The sequence below is a fragment of the Sus scrofa genome, chromosome 15 (assembly GCF_000003025.6).
Source record: "Sus scrofa isolate TJ Tabasco breed Duroc chromosome 15, Sscrofa11.1, whole genome shotgun sequence".
Taxonomy (NCBI): Eukaryota; Metazoa; Chordata; class Mammalia; order Artiodactyla; family Suidae; genus Sus; species Sus scrofa.
In genome coordinates this window covers 128,575,386-128,592,147 of record NC_010457.5, presented here as the reverse complement: position 1 = coordinate 128,592,147, position 16,762 = coordinate 128,575,386, and the positions used below count along the sequence as shown (strand labels likewise).

The window sequence follows — 16,762 nt, the reverse complement described above, 5'->3', positions numbered from 1 at the left end:
AGTGATATTGGCCTATACTTTTCTTTTTTTTGTGATATCTTTGTGTGATTTTGGTTTCAGGGTGATGGTGCCCTCATAGAATGAGCTCAGAAGTGTTCCTTCCTCTGAAGTTTTTCAGAATAATTTCAGAAGGATAGGTGTCAACTCTTCTCTAAATGTTTGATAGAATTCACCTGTTGAGCCATCTGGTCTTGGACTTTTGTTTGTTGAGAGATTTTTAATCACAGTTTCAATTTCAGCTTGAGATTGGTCTGTTCATATTTTTATTTCTTCCTGGTCCATCTTGGGAGATTGTACCTTTCTAATAATTTCTTCATTTCTTCTAGGTTGTCTATTTTATTGGCATGTAGTTGCTTATAGTAGTTGCCTAAGGATCTCTTAGGATCCTTTGTATTTCTGTGGTGTTGGTTATAACTGCTCCTTTTTCATTTCTGGTTTTATTGATTTGGGCCCTCTTTTTTTGTTGTTGAGTCTGTCTAAAGAGTTAATCAGTTGTTTTTTTTTTGTTTTGTTTTGTTTTGTTTTGTTTTTTACCTTTTCAAACAACCAACTGTTAGTTTCATGGATTCTTTTCTATTGTTTGTCTTTATTTTATTTATTTCTGTTCTGTTTTTTATGCTTTCTTTCCTTCTACTAACTTTGGGCTTTATGCATTCTTCGTTAGTATACTTTTAAACAATTCACTCTCTGGAATTATTTTCTTATTTGTAAAATTGAAGAGTTGGATTAGATGAACTCTAAAGTTTTTTTATATTCTATAGTCAAGACAGGTTATTTAATTTCCCATATATTGGAGAGTTCTTTATTTTATAACAGAGCTCTTTTTTCAGAGGGGTGCAGGAAGCAGCTGGGCCATTACAGGATTAATTAAGACGTATAAGACTAAATGTGAACATTTTAACTCTGGAGAAAGATAAACCTAGAACATTCCATAATAAGTCCTCTTTCTCCTGCTTCCTCACTAAAGAGTCTAAGTTATTGAACCCAACTTCAGACATTTCTAGGAACTCCTACAAGAGGCAGCCTGCAGTCAGGTTGGTCATGAGACAGCTGGACTGGTTTAAATCATGCCAGGAAACACATCCATCCTCCCTCCAGCTTGGATCCACCCAATCCAGTTTCCATGATTCAAGTCATTATAGGTCTTTTCAAAGAAAATCAAAATAGAAAGTTGCCCCCTTTTCTCCTTTCCCGTCCAGTCAGGAGCAGAAAGCATGTGCATCCAGGAATAGGATGCCCTTGGTTCTCGCTCTGCCAGGGATTCATCTCTTAGCCTATTCAAGACTCAGTTTTCTCCCGTGGGAAAGAGGCGTAATCAAACTTGACCAACTTATAGTTTATGGGCATTTGCAAGCAACACTTCAAGTAGTGAACAGAAATGTTTGGAAATAGATGTGTGCGGGGTTTTTTCCCCTCTTACTTGACTTTTCTAAATTCTTTTGTATTATATTCTTTTTTTCTATCATAAAAGTTTACAGAGTGCTATATTTTACTTCCTTTGTTTCTTATGTCCCATTTGAGTGTGTATAACTCTGGAGCCAGATATTATTCTATCCTGGACCTCCCTACTACCTTCTGGTATGCAGAAATTCTAGCGATTTCAAAGATAGTGCTGTACTGTACTTGGGTTTTAAAGGTAGAGATATAAGAAAGTTCCCATTGTGGTTCAGCTAAGCGAACCCAGGTAGTCTCCATAAGGATGCTGATTCAATCCTTGGCCTCGCTCAGTGGGTTAAGGAATTGGGATTGCCGCGAACTGCTGCGTAGGTCACAGGTGCAGCTCAGATCTGCTGTTGCTGTGGCTGTGGTGTAGGCCAGAAGATGCAGCTCTGATTCAACCCCTAACCTGGAAACTTCCGTATACCGCAGGTGTGGCCCTAAAAAGCAAAAGAAAAAAAGGTAGAGATATAAATTGATGGAGTCTGTAAATCTATGGAAGGCAATTTGGCAGTATCCATCAGGAGCTCAAATGCACATGCCTACTGGCACAACAATTTCCCTTTTCAGAACTTATCACACATATTTAACCTGACTTAGGAATAAAGATATGTTCACAAGAGTATTAGTTTAAATGCAGTATTTGGTAGCAAAAGAAAAAGAAAAAGGGGGGGAGAATAAGAACTGATTAAAGAAGGTATAGTACTTTGATGGGTAGCCATATATGGTAATTCAGAATGATTTTGAAGACATATGATTAAGTGAAAAGAGCAAGATATAAAGAAATATACCATTTGAGTAAAGATAAAAGAAGGGGAAAATCACCAGAAGAGTGTGTGCATATGTATTGTGTGTGTGATCAGTGTATAAATATGCTCATAAATGCCCAGACATGGATTTGAGGAGGGGGAACTGAGGGCCAGAATTGGGAGAGAAAATGATGTCTTTTTCCGTTACACTGATTTGTACTGTTTGAATTGTTATCATGTGCATATGTTATTTGTCATTCAAAAAACCCCAATAAAAGTACAAACGCAGGACCTATTATTAATCTGGAAACTAACACAGTATTTTCTTGAGCTTTCTAGGTAGCACATATTTGTTTAAAAATATCCAAGACAAAACTGATAGTGACTTTTCTTTTTTTCTCTTTGAAGAAGAATAACATTGGTTTTTGAGAATGCCAGTATACTCCCAGTAAATGTGGTTTATACTTTTGAATGTTGCTTGCCTGAGATATTTTTTATCTCTTTTTAATGAGATCCTACAATCTGTTTTGGAGGTGCAGTTTCTTCCTCATAAATGCCTCCCCTCTTTCAAGTGATGTGTATTGGGATATGTCTGATGTAGAACTTTGTAGAGACTAAAATCACTTCTTGTTTTTTGCTTTTATTTGTCCAAGTCAAAGCTTTATATGTGTTCCTTTATTAGAATTCTGCTAATCTACTTTAAACTCATTCTTCTCTGAAATGTAATTTTGCTACAAACATCTCAATGAAGCTTGGCACAATTCAGTAAAAAACAAACAAACAAACAAACAAAAAACCCAAAAAACAAACTTGCCTTTATTATCAAGCCATCTAATCAAATGACCTTCTTTTTTTCTCTGGTTGTTTTGATATTTCACTGAACACATAGTAATGGATCCCAACCTTAAATGAACCCAAGTGTTCAAACCAGTTATTTTAAGTGCTTTCTTGCTGTCCTGACCTGGCCTTGAGCATTTAAATTCTTTTTTTTAAACTTATCAGGGTTTTGGACTTACTGTTTCTACCTTCATAGATAACAATGTTACTCAAAACTCAAGAGGCATATATTTCTGAAACTTCAAATACGTTTTTAAACTTATATTATCTAATTGCTTGCTCTTGTCGAGGTTTACATTTTTATATATTTTCGATGATCCATTAGAGGTATGCTTATAAAGATTTTTTTATTAATGCTTAACTTAAAATTTTAAAAATTATGTCTTGACATTTTTCAAGAAAAAAAGAGGTCTTAATTATTTGATTGAAAAGAAAAATACATGCTACTTAGACTCCTTTCCCTCTCATACATAATACATATACATTTTTATGTACACATATATTCATGTATATTTATGTACACAAGTATGTTTCTGTGTATGTATACAGGTCTTCTATCAGAACTGTACATGTTCGTTCAGTTGTTTTATGTTTCCCTATTACTTGTCAGTCTAAAAGCTCATGTTTAGTGTTGTTAGTTTTCAAAGATCTATCAGTTATGGAGGTGTGAGGTCCCATCCACACCCTCAGCTCCTCGCATAGAGATCTGCTCTACCACCTCCTCCCTCCCAATGGGCATCCCTGTCTGTGAATGGATGCTCACGGCATTTTCACTGCAGGTGCATCCTGGCAGCTGGCTATAAAGATCTACTTATGGAGACAGTTCCCCTAGGGCTATACTTTTGCATTGAGGTGACTGATGACTCTCCATATACATAATGAGGATTTGGGGGAGGCTGATTCTTCCCATGGGGTGTGTGTGTGTGTGTGTGTGTGTGTGTGTGTGTGTGTGTGTTTGGAGAGTGTTAAAGTTAAGAAAACATGTGGGTATGGGGTAACTCTCTAAAAAGAGTTGGAGAAAACCTCGCTAAAAATGGGGAGAGTGCCCAAATTATTCCAGTTTGGGAGCTTTCTGGTTGAGAGACACATTAGAGAAGCCATCTCAGAGTATCATCAAAACTGTATGAAGAACAGAGTTCCCATCATGGCTCAGCAGAAATGAATCTGACCAGCATCCATGAGGACGCAGGTTTGATTCCTGGCCTCACTCAGTGGGTTAAGGATCTGGCATTGCCATGAGCTGTGGTGTAGGTCTCAGGCACTGCTTGGATCTGGCATTGCCGTGGCTGTCGCTTAGGCCTGGGAACCTCCTGTGTGGCCCTAAAAACACACACATACAAAATTGTATGAAGAACAATTTTAATCCAAGTCCAAGGCTGTGACTATAGCACTAACCCAGGAAGGCCTCCTTGGGGAACACATGCCCTAACTGATCTTGGAGGTAAAATTAGAGAGTCTTAGGAAAAAAGGCCAAGCTGAATAATTTGAGTTAAACACCATTGTGTACATCTAGTTTTCGCAACTACATAATTAACATTCAAAGATTTTTCGCAAGTGGGTAAGTGAAGTCTTACCAAGAGAGAGAAATTGCAGAAGACTCTGGTTAAAGCAAAGTGACTGCAGAAATAGGCTTTGAAAAAATCCTAGCTCACATACACTTTTATCCTGCTCCCCTCATCATCAACCCTTTTATTATCAAGTGACAAGGTGACTGCTTTGCCTTCTTCTTGATCAATTTTAGTCTTTTCACAGATTCAGAGTATACTCTGGCATTCTCATGTGTCAGGTTATAGAGTGCTTGTTATAATGTGTACATGATGGACCCAGCGAGGCGGTGAATACTGGTAAACTAAATCAGATGCTTCTCTTTCTAGGGTGGAAAGAAGTTCATTGGTCCCTGTGGGGGAAGAGATTGCTCCCTTTGCCAGTGCTTTCCTGAGAAGGGGTCTCGGGTAAGTGATGTAAAAACCAACGTGGACATAGGAGGGGGAAAGAGAGGGTTACTAATTTAAGAGCATAAAGCTTCAGTTATGCAAGCTGAAACGCTCTGCAGATCTTCCATACAACATTCTACCCATTGTCATTAAAATTTTTGTGGTACAAGGTAGCTATATTGATGTTCATGTTGGAGATCAGCATTTTAAAGGCTCTGAGAAGTTCTGCAGTGAGCTGAAAAAAAAAAAACTACTTAACTTTGTTTAAAGTAGCGTTTCCAGACGTATAATCACATGCCTCTCTTTTGAACAACACCCATTAAAATCCTCTGGATAGTGTTATGTCGTCAAAGCATTTATCACATACTTCTTATGTGCCAGGCACGATTCCCTGTGTTCAAAATGCTTTAGTTCACCAACGCCTCGCAGTAACTCCCTTCCCATCTTATGTACCAACTTTGCAGTGCAAAGACTTCAGCACAGAGCAGTTTAGCATCTTGTTCACGTCTCCCCAGGACGATCCTCTTGTCGGCTGCACTAGCTTCTCTGTCCTGAGATGCACAGTAACCTCTTGGTTGCAGTTTCTCGGGTCTCTTGAACATAGATTTATAAAGAACCTCTCTCATATATTCTGACAGTAACAGTTGGCAGGCACGAACTCCTCCATGATGGAGTATTAAATCCAACCATCCTTTAGATGAAAAATAATCCCACAGCCTTATAAGAAAGGGGTATGCATCAGAAGCTTTGGACAATTTTGGAGTCCAATCAGTGATCATTTTCAAGTGTGTCTAAATCGATCCCACGGGGCTGTGTGTGATACTCAAAACCCACCATTCAGTAAAGACCAGCCTACAAAGACACAAAATGTTACTTTTCTGAGAGAAGGGACCATATATTTCTCCCACAGCATCACTTTATCTTCACATAGCAGTTGCGTGATATGGGTGCAGTTCTTTTGTCAAGTTCTTTGCTAAAAGCCGCTGTCTGATTCAACTTAAGTTATGGCACATCCCTTTCTGCTTCGACGCCTTGGTTTTTTTTCTTTAGTACATTCAGAATTTTTGGCGATCAGAATTCATCTTGATCTTTTTCCAGCTACTTTCACGATACAATTGAAAAACAGCATTTGCCTGGAACAAAGTTAGGACTCTAAAAACAAGCTATTTAAGAAGTGCTGTAGCTTTTTTTCATGTCAGTGTACACAACCTCAGGAAAAAAGTCTGCTGTTACTGTGAGGTTGTTGATATAAACGCACCAAGATTGTACAATTGAAAAGAAGTAATCGGCGCATCTAAACTTTAAGACTCTTTGAGCTGGAGGCCCAAGAAAAATGGAATCACCAGCTCTGTGGTGGGAAGGGCATGAGGACACCACCTGACAAAGAGGGACAATTGCTTTGGTGAAGCCTGCTAGGTGTGGTCCTCCAATGTCATGAAATCCAAAGACATTTTTTTTTTTTTTTTGGCTGTCACAGTGGGATGGAACAGGCCACTGCTGGTTGCAGTGGGTCACGGGCCACAGATGCTGCTCAAAACCTACAAGGCACAGGGCAGCCCCACACCAAAGAACTATCCATTCTCAAGTGCCGGTCGTGCCAAATGAGAAACAGCTCTAATCCCACAGCAGCACCATGAGGCCAGTAGGATTATTATTCCCATCGGTCCATACAAACAATCTTGTATTTCCAAGAGTTTTAAATAACTTGCGAGGATGTGGAAGAAGCAGGAACCACCCCCCGGGTATCTTGCCTGCATCCCAGCATTTCCCCCCATGATCAATGAGAAGAGGGTTACACATGGGTTCATAGACCAGCTTAGTCATAACTTTGGGGAATCCCATTGGCCACGTGAATCTGCCCAAGCCTGAGTTTCCTCAGATTTGCAGCCTGGGTGCTTTGCCTCCTGTGTCCTTGGGCTGTTCAGCCATCCCAAGCATGCACAGAGGGTGCCCTGCATCTCCTAGAACGCAGACTTCAGCGCTGTGGGTCAGGAGGGCTCGTGGAGGGGTGGGCTGCACCCTGCTGTCTGAGTCCCTGTTTCTGGGTGGTCGGGAAGAACTGAGTGCAGAACACCCATCAACCTCTGCCCTTCCTAAGACAGATGGGTCCCTTGCGAAGGCCGTAAGTTGCTGGTAAAGCTTTCCAGCTGGGAATTTGGGAGCGTGGCTTGTGCATAACTGGGAGATAGTTTGGGAGACAGCCAGCCAACCCACACACCATCTCTAGAGCTGCCGTGACAGCTCAAGGTGGCCTATAAAAATAGGAATATACTGAATTCTGAGGACTGAGGCTCTGCCTGGGGCAACACAGCCCATGAGTGGAACAGCCAGGCGTTCCTAGGAAAGGTTGAATGAGTCAGTGGTTGGTTCCGCCCCAGGTCAAAACTGCTGTGTCTCCAGCGAGTGTTGGGGAGCCAGGCTGGGCGAGGGTTTCCACTGGAGACAGAAGCTGGGGTTTGAGGTGGAGCTTGGATGTATCTAAGCCTGGGAACCAAGGAGGACACCTTCAGGGCCAACCTGTGCAGTCTCACTGCTGTACCACTAGAGGTCCTCAGTCTCACCCCAACGCGTGTTCTCATCAATGCCTGTTACCTCCCCTTCCACATCTCCCGCTGCACCAGCGGGGTGCTCACTGTCTTTAGTGTATACAGCACAGCAGTGTCCCTTGTGGCTCAGCTGGTTAAGAACCCACTGGTATCCATGGGATGTGGGTTTGATCCCTAGCTCACTCAGTGGGCTAAGGATCTGGCATTGTCTCAAACTCTGGTGTAGGTGTCAGACACGGCTCAGATCTGTGTAGCCTTCTCTATCCTTTTCTGCCTCCATCTTTCCTGCCCTCCTGCCCATCCCAGCCAGTGCGGATGGCCCCTTACTGAAGGCTTCTCGCACCACGTCCTGTAGCTCTGTTTGGGTTCAGCATGGATGTGTCTGACCTTCTTCTTCTTTTTTTTTTTTTTTTTTTTTTTTGGCCTTTTTGCTCCCGCGGCATATGGAGGGGGGTCGAATCAGAGATGGTAGCACCAGCCTATGCCAGGGAGGGCCACAGCAATGCTGGCTCCAAGCCGCGTCTGCCACCTACACCACAGGTCATGGCAACGCCAGATCCTTAACCCACTGAGCAAGGTCAGGGACCGAACCCGCAACCTTATGGTTTTTGGTTGGATTCGTTAACCACTGAGCCACAACGGGAACTCCGTGTCTGACCTTCTTGATTAGACTGTAAGCACGTGCTCCTGAAAGGTGGCGGTAAAATGCTATTCTGGCTTCTGACCCATAGAGGGCGCTCTATAAATATATGCTGCCTACTTTTTGTTTCTCCCCTTTTAAGAGCTGGGAGTCATTTCCACTTCCCCAGCCTCCAGTATTTCTTTGCGATGGTCACGGTAGATGGCCCCTCGTAGGTAGTTTATACACATAAATCAATAACTTAAAATTCAGACCTCAGCCTGGGCTGGATTTGCCCAGCCTGAGCTGGTGGGGCCAGCCACCTGCAGCATGTATGTGGGGAGACTGCCAAACCCAAGAGAAACTGGAATAGAATCAGTGGGGAGTCTGTCCCCTGAGTCCTCCGTCCCCTCAAAAAAAAAAAAAAATTTACACCTGTTAGGGAGTGTCGCACAGAATTCAGATTTTCTTGTGAATTTTGGGTAGAAATTAGCCCTTGAGCCGCAGAAATGAAAATGTTCCTGGAAGGACCTTGAGTCTGAGGATGTGATCCTGGAGGTGGGGGTCAGAACTCTCACTGGGAAATAAGGGTTTGTACTGGGGGCTGGTCCTGCCCTCGCAGCTCTAACCTATGGTTCTGTGATGTGAGAGTCTTCATCTGACCGCTACAACTTCCAAAATCCTTTGTGACTCCGCCTAACATTTCCCCAAACCTAATTATAGTCTCTTTTTAAGAATATGAATGAGGTGGAAATAGGCAGGATCTTAAATCATTGGATATCAGTTTCAAAGGAGGAAGCTCTGTGTTTTATGTTTCTTTTTAGGGGCACACCAGTGGCAAATGGAAGTTCCTAGGCTAAGGGGCTAAGGGGCTAATTGAAGCTGCAGCTACCAGCCTATGCCACAGCCACAGTGGCTCTGAGCCACTTCTGCGATGCTACACTGCAGCTTGTGGCAATGCTGGATCCCTAACCCACTGAGGGAGGCCAGGGATCGAACCCGAACCTGAATCTTCACAGAGCCAACGATGGGTTCTTAACCCACTGAGCCAGACTCTGAGACTCCCAGAATCCCTGTGTTTTTGATGGATGTCTTCTTACGGGGGAGATTACATGTCTTTACAGACTAGGATGGCATCTCGTATGTTCTGCTTTAGTAACAGAACCCGCTTGGTATGAAAGCCCCTTTTTATAGTTTTTTTTTTTCCAGAATAAAATATATTTCCAACTATATATTGTTTTCCATTCAAGGGAGTCTAGTAACTTCTCAGTCAATAGAACTTTATAATTCAGTAGTTTTATAGGTGGTCAAATGTCTTCAAACTCAAGGTGTGTCTTCGTTTTTTGGTTCAAAAACCCAAATCACACATTAGGAAAAGCAGTCTTTCCTGTGGGGGTTTTAAAATCACTAAGGTCTATACAAGTATTTGGCCTGCAATATCATTCACTTGTCCTGAGAGCTTGCATTCCATGATAAAAAGGAATTTCCTTGGGAAATTTTAACTCTCGATAACATTTTTTTAAATTCTTCAATTATTTGCACACCAAGTTCTAGAACTCAACCTCTTTGTCACGCACACAGCTGTGTTCTAGCACGCTCTGTGACTGTGACCTGATAAATGTTTCAGAGCATTTATTTTCATGTCCCAAAGTTCGCTTGAGTCAATTATATGATCCTCAGATGGAAGCAAGTTCCAATGACCATGGAGAAGTTGGCCGATTTGGTCTGTCACCATCCCTTCGCATTTGGGGCCTCATTTCTTCTTTTTCCTGCCACGTCTTTCTCCTCCAAAAACCAAATCCCTACTTCATTGTGTCTTTCCCGGAGAATTCTCTGATCTATGAACCCCTGCCTGAGCCCATAGACCAAGGTGCCTTTAGGGGATAGCAGGTGACCTGAGGGAGCCTGGGAAGGGACCTCATCCTTAGGGACCTTGGAGATCTGGGGAGAGCATTGGTCATCAGAAGGCATCAGAATTTAGCATTTGGGGAAACGATAGTGCCTCTCAATCAAACGCATTTCCTGGTAGAATTCAGCCCACCACCTGCCAGCTTGTAACTTGTTAAAGTGTTGCCCCGTCACGAATACTAACCTTAATTTTTGAAGAATGGAAAACTTGCAGAAGTTAAAAGACAATCTTTTATACCCGTGCATGAAGAAGTATTTCTAAACAGGTTGGGGAGAGGGAGGATATGCACGTTCCCTGATATGGCCTATTAATAATGTCACTAATAGCTGATGTCTTCGTAAGAGGAATGATTCCCAGTTAATTAAGGTGGCTTTCACAATGCCAACAATCTCTTTAATCCAGCATTTGTGCTGGAGAAAGAAGGCGAGAAAACCAGCCTATCTTTGCCTGCTCCTTTTATTACATAATTTGCCTGTGCTAGTTTCCAAACAGGCCAAGTGTCCAAAACCTCACCAGGAAATCCTAGTTGCAGTTTGGGTCTGAAGGTAGATTTTGGCGTAGCTGCCCCCGGTCAGCCACCTCACTGAATGGCCAGTGGTTGGTGGCCCGGCCCTTAGGCTCCCGGGTGGAGCTCAATTCCATAGCAACGACGATTGCTGAGCTCTGCGTCCCAGTGTGAACCGCGGCCGGGCGGGCGCAGAGCTCAGCAAATGTGGGACTAGGCTGAACTCAAGAGGGTCAAGGTCATTACCACGGTGGAGGCAGCCTGGCTGTTGGTGAGAAATAAGGTGCATCTCAAAGCTGGGCATATTCCACGCAGGAACGTGGGGGTGGGGGTCGGAGTGGTGTTTGCGACTCTGAGACCACCTCTCTAGGGTGAGGGTAGCATCAGACTCAATTTTTTTTTTTTTTTTGCTTTTTGGGGCTGCACCTGTGGTGCATGGAGGTTCCCAGGCTAGGGGTCCAATCAGAGCTACAGTTGCTGGCCTACACCACAGCCACAGCAACACCAGATCTGAGCCGTGTCTGCGACATATGCCACAGCTCACGGCAATGCTGGATCCTTAACCCAGTGAGCAAGGCTGGGGATCGAACCCTCAACTTCATGGTTCTCAGTCGGATTTGTTTTTCACTGCGCCAAGAGGGGAACTCCCAGCCTTGGACTAAATTAGTTAGAATGCTGACTTACAAACTTTTCAGGAAGGAAAAGTATGTCTTCCTTTTCCAATCCCATGTTCAATAAGTTGCCAAGAATCCGCAGGGAAACAGCTGTGTCTCCAGGTGCTGTTTTGTTCATTCCTCATTCATACAGACATGAAGGCACAATTCATTCAGCGGATAACCATTCATTCATTCCATTCATTCAGCAAACAGCTTTGAGCATTCGTGCCGGGCATCTGACCAGGCTGAGAGGCCCAGGGGATAAAGAGAATGGTTGTGAGGCCTGACGCTCAGAGCCCAGCAGGAGAGACAGATCCACCGTCCATCACCATCGGGCACCCTTCCTGGGTGCCTGGGCACCTGAGGAGTGCCAGGCGTGGGGAGGTCTAGCTGCTTGGGATGCATCAGGAAAAAGAACAGATGAAGATCCGTGCTTCCTCTCCAGGTGGATACCTTGCCCTAACTTGGCTTGACCCAGGAGGCTCTGTGTGTGGCGCCTGGTGCTGGGGGAGCTTGGACCTGCTAGAATCAGAGCTCCCCTAGTGATGGCCTGGGGAAAGCATGTCATGTTCGATCCCAGGGCTCCTATAGTGACCACAGACCCAGGGGCTTGAAACATCAGACATTTATTATCTCACAAACTCTAGAGGCCAGAAGCCCACAACTCAGGAAGAGGTCACCGTTGCTGTACTCTCTCCATAGGCAACAGGGGAGCTCCATTCCCAGCCTCTGCCAGCTGCTGCTGGCTGCTGTTCCTTGGCTCGTGGCCACATCACGCCCGTCTCTGCCTCTGTCTTCACAGCGCCTTCCCTTCTGTGTGTCTGTATCAAATCTTCCTCTGTGTCCCTCTTCTAAGGATACTGGGAATGGCATTTGGAGCCCACCTGGATAATGCAGGAAAAAACCCTCCTCTCAAAATCCTTAAGTGTATCACATTTTTTGCCACCTAAGGTGACAGCCACAGGCTCCGGCGTTAGGAAGTGGACATATCTTTTGGTGGCCACCATTGAAGCCACTGCAGGTGTTTGAGCAGAAAGAATAGCCCCTACTCAGGCTCTGATGAGAAAAGGAGATGGGCTGGTGTGTTTGAGGGACCAACAGGTGGCCAGAAAGGTTTGATCATTGGCGTGAGGGAGAAGGGGCACAGGACCAATTGGAAAAGCAGGTGTGGGTTATTCTGAGAAGTAGGAAGGCTTTGAGAGATGTTAAAGTACCAACAGGTTAAATGTATAAGATCTTTCTGGCTGCTCTTTGGAGAGTATAGTGGTGGGGCGGGGGTAGTACTAGAGAAAACCCACCAGGAGGCTACTGAAGTCGCCCCAGTGACTCGGCAAGTGGGGGAGCGTGGATGTGGGGGGAAGCGGGTGGGTGTTGGGAATATTTGCGAGGCAGATGGGTGGGGAGGGGAGGGAGACTCCGCGTGGCCCGGTTGGAGATGGGTGGTAAGAGGTGCCCAGGACGCCCAGGGGTGGTGTGAGCGGCTGTGTTGATGGAGCCTTGTTGCCAAGGACCCATTGAAGGAATGGTTGTGAGTCCAGCTTTCGGGGTTGGTGTGTGGCTGGAGCTCTGAGGAGGGCCTGGGCCAGGGAGGGAGATAGAGGAGGGCTCAGAGTTGGATGCCCTTGACCCCACAGAGATGGACACATTTGCCCAAGAGAAAGGGAGAAGAGGGCAGGGCGGCCCCTTGGAGCTGCAGGGGGAATCCCTCTCCCGGAAGGAAGAGCAGCCCGCACAGGGAGACACAGACAGGAGAAAAGCCTGGGGAGGGCCAGGGGCAGGAACTGGAGCAAGGAAGGGGGAGGGAGAGACCCTCAACTCGAGCTACTCAGGGGCTCTCAGCGCTGCCTGTTCGGTTCCAGGAGTATGACGCTGAGCTGATGTTGCACCATTTTGTCATTTTCGCTTCTTTTTTTGACTGCACCTGCGGCATGTGGACGTTCCCAGGCTAGGGGTCGAATCAGTGCTGTAGCTTCCAGTCTACACCACAGCCACAGCCACGCCAGATCCAAGCCTCCAAGCCGTCAGTGCCCTACACCACAGTTTATGGCAACACTGGATCCTTAACCCACTGAGCAAGGCCAGGGATCAAACCCACATCCTCACAGCCACTATGTCAGGTTCTTTACCCACTTAGCCACCATTTTTAAAAACGGGAAAACCACTCTCAATGATCTAGTTCAAGGGGTGCCCTTACTTATTGTTCGGTGGCAACGCCATGTTTTCTGGTTCTCAGTGCAGTGTTCTTTCCACTGCACCGGGCTGTCTCTTAAGGAAACAGCTGATCGTTTTCTTAAATGTCTGTATGAGATGGTGGATATTCCCTCTGCTTATTGCGGTGTCACTTCATGACGTGTGGGAGTTAAATCATTGCGCTATATATCTTCTGCTTGGGCAGTGCTGTATCAATGACCTCTCGATAAAACTGGAAGAAAAAAGATATAGAAATCAAATGAAAAGACATTAGCAAATGAATTTTATCTGACTGGTTTGGAAGACCACATTCGTGTCCTGCTTATATTTATGAAAAAATAAATAATATTCACTTTATGTGCATTAAAAAAGATAAAAGAACAGGTGAAAATCTCGAGTCAATGTCATGCCAGGGGAAACTGACCAAAGTTTTCTCTCACTGAGTGAGGTGAACTTAAGATATAAGAAAATACTCCGCCTCTGTAGTCCAGTGCCCTTGGTCTGGTCCCCTCTTTGAGTAACAGTTTTTTGTTGTTGTTGTTGTTATTTATTTTATAATCCTTTGAGATCTTTAACACTTTTTTTCCCTAGTGATAGAGGACTCAAAGGATTTAGGCTGCACGCCAAGGCCCGTTTGTGTTTAAGTGATGTTATAGTGTCACCTAGTGGCGCAGTGTTTGAATTACAAGCAAGCATTCAAAAGGCGGAGGGAGCCTGCGGAAGGCATCTTTGTCACTTTGAATTATAAAAGTCCATGAGCGTACGTTTAGAATTTATACTGAGCAAAGCAGCAGCCAAGATGCTGGGTGGTAATAAAAATGAACATGGATCCTAGGTCTCAAAAATCTTACTGGAAGACATTACTACAAGTAAATGTTAATTAACAGAGCATGCACTGAACAATGAGAAATAGGTACTGAGCCTATACAGGTGTTAATTATTTGAGGGTGGATGTGAGATGGAAATTGATAAGGACTGGGGTAGAAAAAGGAAGCAGCAACTTTGAAGTCAGGGGTGACTCTGCTTCCCCAGATGGTAGCCAAGTGGTCTAGGGTCCCTGGCTTCATCTTCCTGAGCCTCGGCTTCCTCCTTCCTCATTTGGGAACGAAAAGCAGCTACAGGGAGACTCTTTTTTTTTTTTTTTTTTGTCTTTTTGCCATCTTCTTGGGCCGCTCCTGTGGCATATAGAGGTTCCCAGGCTAGGGGTCTAATCGGAGCCATAGCCACTGGCCTACACCAGAGCCACAGCAACGCGGGATCCGAGCTGCGTCTGCAACCTACACCACAGCTCACGGCAACGCCGGATCCTTAACCCACTGAGCGAGGCCAGGGATCAAACCTGCAACCTCATGGTTCCTAGTCGGATTCGTTAACCACTGCGCCACCACGGGAACTCCCAGGGTGACTTTCTGCTTTAAGGCTGTAAGGATCCCATGAATAGAGTAAGTCCTCAGTGAATGGTGATGCTTTCACCATCATCATGGTTATCATGGTAAGAGTTTTGGTTGGAAGAAGTTTGAATCCGAGCTTCAGGCACACAGAAAGCACAAGTGAAACTGGAGCAGAGTGTGTAGGTGTGGACCTGCAGGGACCAGGTGTGGCTGGGGTGGAGGAAGGTAGATTGTCCTCATTGCAGGTGTTGATGACAACAATGACACAGCAAAGGGAACACTGCAGGGCAGTTGACAGTCAGATGTGGAAGTGGGGGAGGGGTGATACAGAAGCAAGAGAGGCTGGTGCTGGGGTAACCCAGGTGAGAGGGCCAGACAGTGACCCAGGGTCTCCGAAGTGGGATGGAAAAAAGACAGACATCTGAGATTTCATCAAAGAAAGATGAGATAGGCTCGGTTATGGGATGGACATGGAAGAGGAGGGACAGAGGGTCAGCCGAAGCCTAGATGGAAGAAGAAACCAAGCTGTCCTCTCCCAAGTCAGAGAGAGAAAGGCAGGGATGCTGGTCTGGGAGTGATGAGCTCAGCTTGTGACATGACGAGTGTAAATGTGCAGGGAAGAAGATTCAAGAAGTTTCTAGAAAACAGATACAGGGTGAGACTAGAAAATTAGATTTGAGAACCACAAATACTGAATACTGTTATTTCCTAAAACAAACAAGCAAAACCCAAAAAACTTTGTTGGAGAAAATAGAGCACATCAAGATAATTTTTTTTTTTTTTTTTCTTTTTTGGACTGCACCTGTGGCATATGGAGGTTCCCAGGCTGGGGTCAAATCGGAGCTGCAGCTGCTGGCCTACACCACAGCCACAGCAACATGGGATCTGAGCCACATCTGAGACCTACACCACAGCTCACGGCAATGCCAGATCCTTAACCCATGAGCAAGTCCAGGGATCGAATCTGCATCCTCATGGATGCTAGTCGGGTTCATTACCTCTGAGCCACAACAGGAACTCCTCAAGATAAATTTTTTAAAAGTTTAAAAATAAGAGTTCCCACCATGTCACAGTGGGTTAAGACTGTCTGCAGCTGCAGCAGCTTAAGGTGCTGTGGAGGCGTGGATTTGATCCCCAGGCCTGCTCAGAGGGTTAAAGGATCTAGCTGTGTAAGTTGCAACTCTGGCTTAGATTCAGTCCCTGGCCTGGGAACATCTATATGCCACAAGTGTGGCCGTAAAATGAAATGAAATGAATTGAAATAAAGTAAAATAAAATAAAATTTAAAAATAAACTGAGACTGAAAACAAGTGAACTGTGCCTGGAAGCCCACGTGCATATGGTGGCTGGGCCAGGCTGAGGCAGAAAGAGGTTTGGAGAGAAACTGACTGAGCCAGGTACAAACTTAAGCTTAATATGCATGAGAATTTAAGTTATACCATCTTAGTAGGCTTTCCTTATTTACATGGGGATGCTTATCTGCATCTCTCAGTATTGCTGGTTGGATTAAATGAGGTAAGGTATGCACACTGTGAAAAGTGTACCACCAAGCTTAAAAAATAAATACCTTCTGGAGTTCCCGTCGTGGCGCAGTGGTTAACGAATCCGACTAGGAACCATGAGGTTGCAGGTTCGGTCCCTGCCCTTGCTCAGTGGGTTAACGATCCGGCGTTGCCGTGAGCTGTGGTGTAGGTTGCAGACGCGGCTCGGACCCCGCGTTGCTGTGGCTCTGGCGTAGGCCGGTGGCTACAGCTCCAACTGAACCCCTAGCCTGGGAACCTCCATATGCCGCGGGAGCGGCCCAAGAAATAGCAAAAAGACAAAAAAAAAAAAAAAAAATACCTTCCCCTTCCCTGGGACATTCTTGATGATCAAAGTCATGGCCTAAGAAGCCAAGAATGATTTAGAAGTTTTGGTGTAACTGGTGTCATAAAAGCATCCTTCTTATTCGTGTGTGTGTCGATTCCTTTATTTATTCATTAATTTATA

The 16,762-nt window shown here is 44.8% G+C and overlaps 1 protein-coding gene across 1 annotated transcript in view; it reads left to right on the top strand.

Annotated features, from left to right (window-relative positions):
* Positions 1 to 16,762, top strand: part of COL4A4 (collagen type IV alpha 4 chain) — a 140,075-nt gene that overhangs the window by 20,155 nt on the left and 103,158 nt on the right. The window contains 1 exon segment of the mRNA XM_021075271.1: positions 4,898 to 4,975. Coding sequence (XP_020930930.1) covers positions 4,898 to 4,975 — 78 coding nt within the window.